The 6709-nt window shown below is 31.5% G+C and overlaps 1 protein-coding gene across 1 annotated transcript; it reads right to left on the reverse strand.

The window, feature by feature from the left end:
- Positions 1–648: 648 nt before the first annotated feature.
- Positions 649–6502, reverse strand: LOC140818734 (protein LAZ1 homolog 2). The gene is made up of 9 exons (XM_073178778.1): positions 6213–6502; positions 4941–5148; positions 4802–4858; positions 2546–2654; positions 2107–2288; positions 1941–2029; positions 1541–1790; positions 1185–1418; positions 649–972 (listed from the first exon to the last, which is right to left on the reverse strand). The coding sequence occupies exons 2-9, from the start codon at positions 5088–5090 to the stop codon at positions 796–798; spliced, it is 1248 nt and encodes a 415-aa protein (XP_073034879.1). The 5' UTR covers positions 5091–5148; positions 6213–6502; the 3' UTR covers positions 649–795.
- Positions 6503–6709: the final 207 nt, after the last annotated feature.

Consider the following 6709-nt stretch of genomic DNA (forward strand, 5'->3'; position numbering starts at 1 on the left):
TGTTTTCCTGTATTAAGAGAGTGTGTTCTCTTTGGAATCACAGTGAGTGAGTTGTACACTACAAAATATTATAGTGGAAATTCTTTTCATCTTGCCCGTGGTTTTTTACCCTAATAATTTTTAGGGCTTTTCCACGTAAATCTCGGTGTCCAGCTAATTATTTATTTTCGGGTTTTATTATCTCAAATCCCACACGTGGGACCAACATATTTAAACAAATTTGTGTGTTTCATTTGGTTTTTTGTATGAGATTTTCTTTACTTTTTCAAAATAAAAATAGCCAAACTCATTCCCGCACTTATTATTGCTATTATTATTATTATTATTATTAAATAGAGTTTTTTAATTTTAGTTCGCAAAATATATGAAACTTCTTTAATATTCTTAAATTACCCCTCTCAGGGATAAATTTATTTTTATTGAAAAAAAATTAATTAATAAAAAAAACTTCAAATATGACAAATATTGAGAGGAAAAATCAATCTTATGTAATTATATTTTATGGAAAAAGAGTGATATATACGTTTCTTTAACTTTAAAAAATATGATATACATTTGACAATTTCGAAAATCTCTCTAATTTCCTCTATTTGTGAAGAAGAGCAAATCATGAAAATATATTTAGAAACTTCGAACACTTCAAAAATAACATCAACCCCAATTTAAAATAAAAGGATATAAAAGCATAATTTCTAACATTCTTCCTACACAAACTTTATCAATCCAAATATATTTAGTGACAAAGTAAGATTAGGTTTTCTGTTGCAAAAATTATAACAGAAAGCCATGCAAATTTCATACTGGAGGTTCCTTGGTGATATTACGTTGGTGCTCTTCAAGAATCTCAACTCCTGGCTTTTCTTTGTCGTTGCCAGATACGGCTATCTTGTGGATTCGTTCTTGGATCTTCGTCATGCCTTCATGCACAGGTTCGATGGCCTGATTTATGGTCAACACTACATCCTCGACAACCTGCGGTTCATAAATTATTCGCGTGAATGTTTCAAGTAAACATCATTTTCTGTGTAAGTGTGACCAGTAGAAGAGCCAGAAATTCGAGTCCAGGTGAAAATCTTAGTTTTATATGTATGTGTACACAAAATTATTTGAATCAACTGGAAATCTAGGAGACAATGTACGTGTTCCTCGTATTTTAGCAATTGAAGGGTGATGGGGTATCTGACCTTTTGCCCTCCTTCGACAACGATGTCCTGAACGCTCTCTTTCACGCTTGTTCCTGGGGCCTTAACCTCGATTTCTTTCTTCTCAACAACTGCTGGCTTTTCCTCATCTCCTTCTTTTACCTTAAGAACAGCTTTTGTTTCTTGTGTGGTAACCTTTCCATAGTTGGATGGTGGCACGATATCATATGGTTTTGCGGAGAAGACAAAGATGTGAGCAATAGCTGCGATAGCCATCTGGCCCCAGGACAAATAATGTTTAGTCTTGCCAAACAAATGTATAAAATAGCTAATATGTATTCACTTGAATGTTAAATTAAATAGACGTATCATGTTGTCTTAATTTCCATAGCCAGTACCTCTATGCATATTAGAAAATCTTGCATTCCGGTTTTGAATTTTCCCTCGTTGGGCAAAAGTCTGAAAGTGCATAGCAAGACGATACCCACACCTTGCCACCATGTTGCAAATACAATAGCCTTGAAGCTAATGAACTTTGCAAGTGGTCGGATCGGCTCTAGTTTTTCATGCGCTACGTTATAAAATTGAACGAGGCAATACAAAGCCCACATCTGACTGAAATTCAATACGACTGTAATATATGGATACCTGCAAGAATGGGGAAGCGTTTAGTCCTGTAAACTAGGCAAAAATAAAACAAAAACGTTCTTTTTTCAAAAAAAAAAGGAGAAAAAAAGTGCCCCCACAATTCCTCACAAACGAGTTAAAACAACATCAGATGGCAAGATATTAACATACCCATAGTACCACTTAAATTGTCCATCACCATACACTCCACATAGCTCGAGAACAATAGTCAAGAATGCACACAGAGTCTTCAAAATCATCTGTACAAGTTGGGAAAAATACATAATTATGTCATCAACAAGGGGAAAAACAGTTGAGAGTATGGGAGGACGTTTACATATTGTACAAGACCAAATTTTATGATTGTGAATAGGTCTTTCCCAAGCACATGTGGATGGCAGACAAAGTTGCAATAAGTTCTCTGTTTTAGTCGAGCACCCTTTTTTCCCTCCAGCAACGGCCTGCTGATTTGTTTCTTTGCTTCATCCTCAAGAAAATCTAGGACCCTCAGTTCACCACCTGTTGCATGTATTTTTATGGTGAACGATTAAAAGATAAAGCTTTTCAAAGCACAGCTCAACTGGACATAATTTTAAAAATTCATTTAAATTCACAAGGTTATGCGGGTAAGTTATTTGATAAATTTCAAAGAAACATAAAACACTCGCGTCAAAGTCATAGAAATCCAAGAAGAAATATATCAACTGCGAAAAAGGTAAGTATATTATTCCTGATTTTTGCAGAACTCAAAACCGGCAGAACTATGCCATACTTACCAAGGCATTCAATCAAGTAGCTTCCAAAAGCATAAAGGGCAAATGCTTCATAGCAGCTCCTCAATATGTCACAAGCAAGAGATAACTTCGGGTTCCACAACGATAACATCTAGAAAATAGAGGTTACAGATTGCATAACATGATTAATCAACAAAATATGTGAATAACCTGATAAATGTGCAAAAAAAAAAAAAGAATTCAGCTAAACAGAAACTCCATTCAAATTCTGGAATTTGGCCCCAGTTTGCATTTTTTTTTGTAGTTACTTTTGGATTTTTTTTTTGGGATTAAAATTTAATAGATCAGTCTAAAAATAGGAACATGACAAGATTTGGACAATTGGGTTTCCAATCTGTATCATTCCTAGTTCAATAAATAAGTTTCTGATATTTGTATAATTACTAAGAGTTGGCCAAAATAGAAAATTAACACATTGATCATTTATGTAAACATGAGTAAGCCTGACTTGAGAAGATTTGTAATTATTGACACAATCTCATTATGATCCAATCCTACATTACAAGTTGCATGAATATTTTGTTTGTGGAGTACAAAGAATATTTCATACTAAAAAATCGAAATTTTGTACTAGATGAGCATTTTCTGATAGTTAAATTTTGCATATTAATGATTTCTGAAATTATTTTCTTCTAACATTAAATTTTTAGGGATAATTACATTAGCAACCCCTGAGGTTTGTCATATTTACGGTAAAATTCAATTATATTTATATATTATATATGTCTCATTGAGTTTTGTGAAAAATAACAAAAAAATCCAGTAATTTCTAAAATTACAAACATCCCATTAGGTTTGTATTCATATTACATTTTACACTTAGGTTTATATTAATGTAAGATAAATACAAACCAGATGGGATGTACATAATGTTGAGAAATATTTGATTTGTTTGTAATTTTTCATAAATAGCGAGGTAAATGTAATATTTAAAAATAGTTGGATTTTTTCGTTAACTTGACTAATTTTCAATTGAGCTTAAAATCAAAGTCCACATTTGAGACCTCAAATTAGTTTTACCGATGTTTTTACACCTTAAAAGTAGTGACAAATGTACGAAATACATTTGATTATGGAGTTTTATACTTCATTATCTTTTTGGTCAAAGTTGAGATTGACCATAGTTTGAGATTATGAATTTGGAGTTCTCTTAAATATGTCCAGAGATATTGATAATCTATATAGTAGAGAGAAGGAAACCTAGCTCATTCAATAAATGCAGGTTTTAAAAATAAAAATAAAAATAACCAATTAGTATACCTTTATGACATGCTTGGTAGGATGGAATGATATGGGAATGGAATGGACATTCTCAATCTCATTTCATTCTTTTGCTTGGTATAGCTTTTGGAATGGGAACACCCATTCCAATGAGAACGCTTATTCCCATGAACATGAGAATAGGCATTCTTACCATGTTGGTTGGGTTTACCCATTACTATTTTCTCAACTTTATATATAAATTTCTCATTTTTATTTTTTGATTTATTTCGAAAATAATTTTTATAATAATAATAAATAAAATCAATAAAAAATCTATAATTTTAGTTATAAATAGATATTAAAAATAGTAATTAATTAATATTAATAATAAAAAATAAAATAATAAAAAATTTATAATTTTAGTTATAAATAGATATTAAAAATAGTAATTAATTAATATTAATAATAAAAAAATATTAATTTTAAAATTACAAAATATAATATTTATATTTAATAGTTATAAATAATAATATACAAATAAATAAAATAAAAATAATAATTATCATTTAATAATAACAATAATAATGGTAAAACAACTACAATAATAAATTAAATATGATTAATAATTAATTCCACAATAATAAAAATAAATATTAATATTAAATCATACATAAATAAATATATATATATAATAATAATGATGATGATAGTAATAATACAATATTAATAATAATAATTAATATTTAATAATAAAAATAATAAAACTATAATAATGATATATCAAATAAAATATTAATAAAAGTTAAAATTATAATAAAAATAAATAATGATGATAGTATATGAAATAATTATTGAATAATTATTATTTAAATAATTTACCATTCCATTCCATTTTTTCCTATGTCAATCAGGAATTGAATAGATATACCATTTCATTCTTATCTTCATTCCATTCCAAAATTCATTTCATTCCTATCTTATTACATTCTATCATACCAAGCATGACCTTAATTAAATAAAAACAGAAAAACTCACTGATTCGGTTGCATATGCTGGGACCATAAAAAGAACAGCAACGATCCATTTTTGCTCCTGAAGCAAAAAAGCAATATCAGACAATGAAAAGTTTAAGTAGAAATTATCATTTAGACAAACAAGAAGGTGAAGAACTAACAGCGGGGTTGTTATAAGATCTAAGGTGTCTGAACGTCAAGAAAAGAGAAAGGGACAACGCTATAAAAACAAAGAACCCAGCAACAATGAGGGCCGGCACGTGAAGATGTCTATACGGATGTTCATATGGAAACAAGTAAGCTGATTCCATGCCACATGCATCTTCTGCGGCAGTCTCCTTATGCTTGTGATTTCAAGGTAACCATTACCTGGAAAAACCAATAACATTTAACCAATAAAGAAAAAAGAGCCAGAACTTCTATTCAGAGATCATGGCAAACACAGAATTCTTTCTAACGAATGAGCAGCTAGAACCATATTTACAAGACATGAAACCATGGGCAGTAGTCGGGATGGGCACAAAAAATCATCACATCAAAACAAAAAAATTCTCCATAATACATATTTCTCAAAAAAGTTGTGTATAAGAGAAAAACGACATCCCTCACCAAAATTAAAATTCTATATCCACAATGGATTGAAAATTCCTCTTGTAATTTTATAAATCGGCTTTTCCTCCTGCACGTAATACTATATAAAACAACTACTGCTTAGATATACATCCTTCAATCAGCAATTAAAAGGTGCATTCCAGAAGCCAGGTCCATTCCGTAAGCCAGGCAACTTTAGATTTTAGACCTTACAGTGTTCATAAGAAATTTGGGATTGGTACTTGAAGCTGATAAATTATTTTATTCTCACTGAGGGTGGGAGCTCATGTCGGGTCCGAATCCTAAATTTTGCGTTGTTATTTAGTATAGAAGCGAAAGAGATGAACTGACAAATCATTAGTATATTGAGATGGCAAGTGCTCACATCATTATTGAAGGATCAAGTTCTGTTTACTAACAATTAACAACTGCGAGTGAAGACATGGGAAACTAGACAGCAAATTGATATGGTCGGCCAAAAAAAAAATTTAAACTTTCTTTGTAATCCATCATGAAATCAAATTTAATCCCCATCAAACTTTAGATGGAAGTCATAATCACAGTTATTATTTAAGTTATAGACTAAATTTACCATATACATTTACACTTCAAAATCCTGTTCAATCATTCAACCGAAATTTCATCTTAATGTAGTTCAACACTATACATTCGCTAAATGACCAAAATTTCTAACAGGAACTATCGACAAGCAAATAAGCCACTGATTCAGAGTGAATAACAGCAAGCAAATTAAAGACGGTAAATCATTCAATGGCTGCTAAATGCCGATTTACGAAAGCGGAAAACACAAATCTGCCAACATAAATGAACATATTACGTACTGTCCCGAATTCAGCCAGTGAAATCCCAATAGTGTTCGCTCCAGAAATTCGAAATCCCTAGATTGCGAAATATAAGACCAAGAAGGGGATTTGCAGACGAAACAAATATTTGTGTGGATTTTGATCGTTGGGATGCGCTTGCATGAATAATCGACACGTTTTCGCAGATGGGACACGTTGACGTCGAGCTCCAAATTTCAAAAATGGTGGGGACCAAGCCTGTAATCGGGTCGAAATGTTCTACACAAATCCGTGACCCGGCCGGATGGGCTGAAGACCCGAATATGACCAAAACCAGACGGAAATGTTTCTGACACGGCAAAAACTTGTGTGAGACGGTCTCATGGGTCGTATTTGTGAGACGGATATCTTATTTGGGTCACTCATGAAAAAATATTACTTTTTATGCTAAGAGTATTACTTTTATTATGAATATGGGTAGAGTTTACCCATCTCACAGATTATGATCAATGAGACGGTCTCACATGAGACTCACT

This window comes from Primulina eburnea, chromosome 17 (assembly GCF_022965805.1).
Source record: "Primulina eburnea isolate SZY01 chromosome 17, ASM2296580v1, whole genome shotgun sequence".
In the NCBI taxonomy this organism is placed as follows: Eukaryota; Viridiplantae; Streptophyta; class Magnoliopsida; order Lamiales; family Gesneriaceae; genus Primulina; species Primulina eburnea.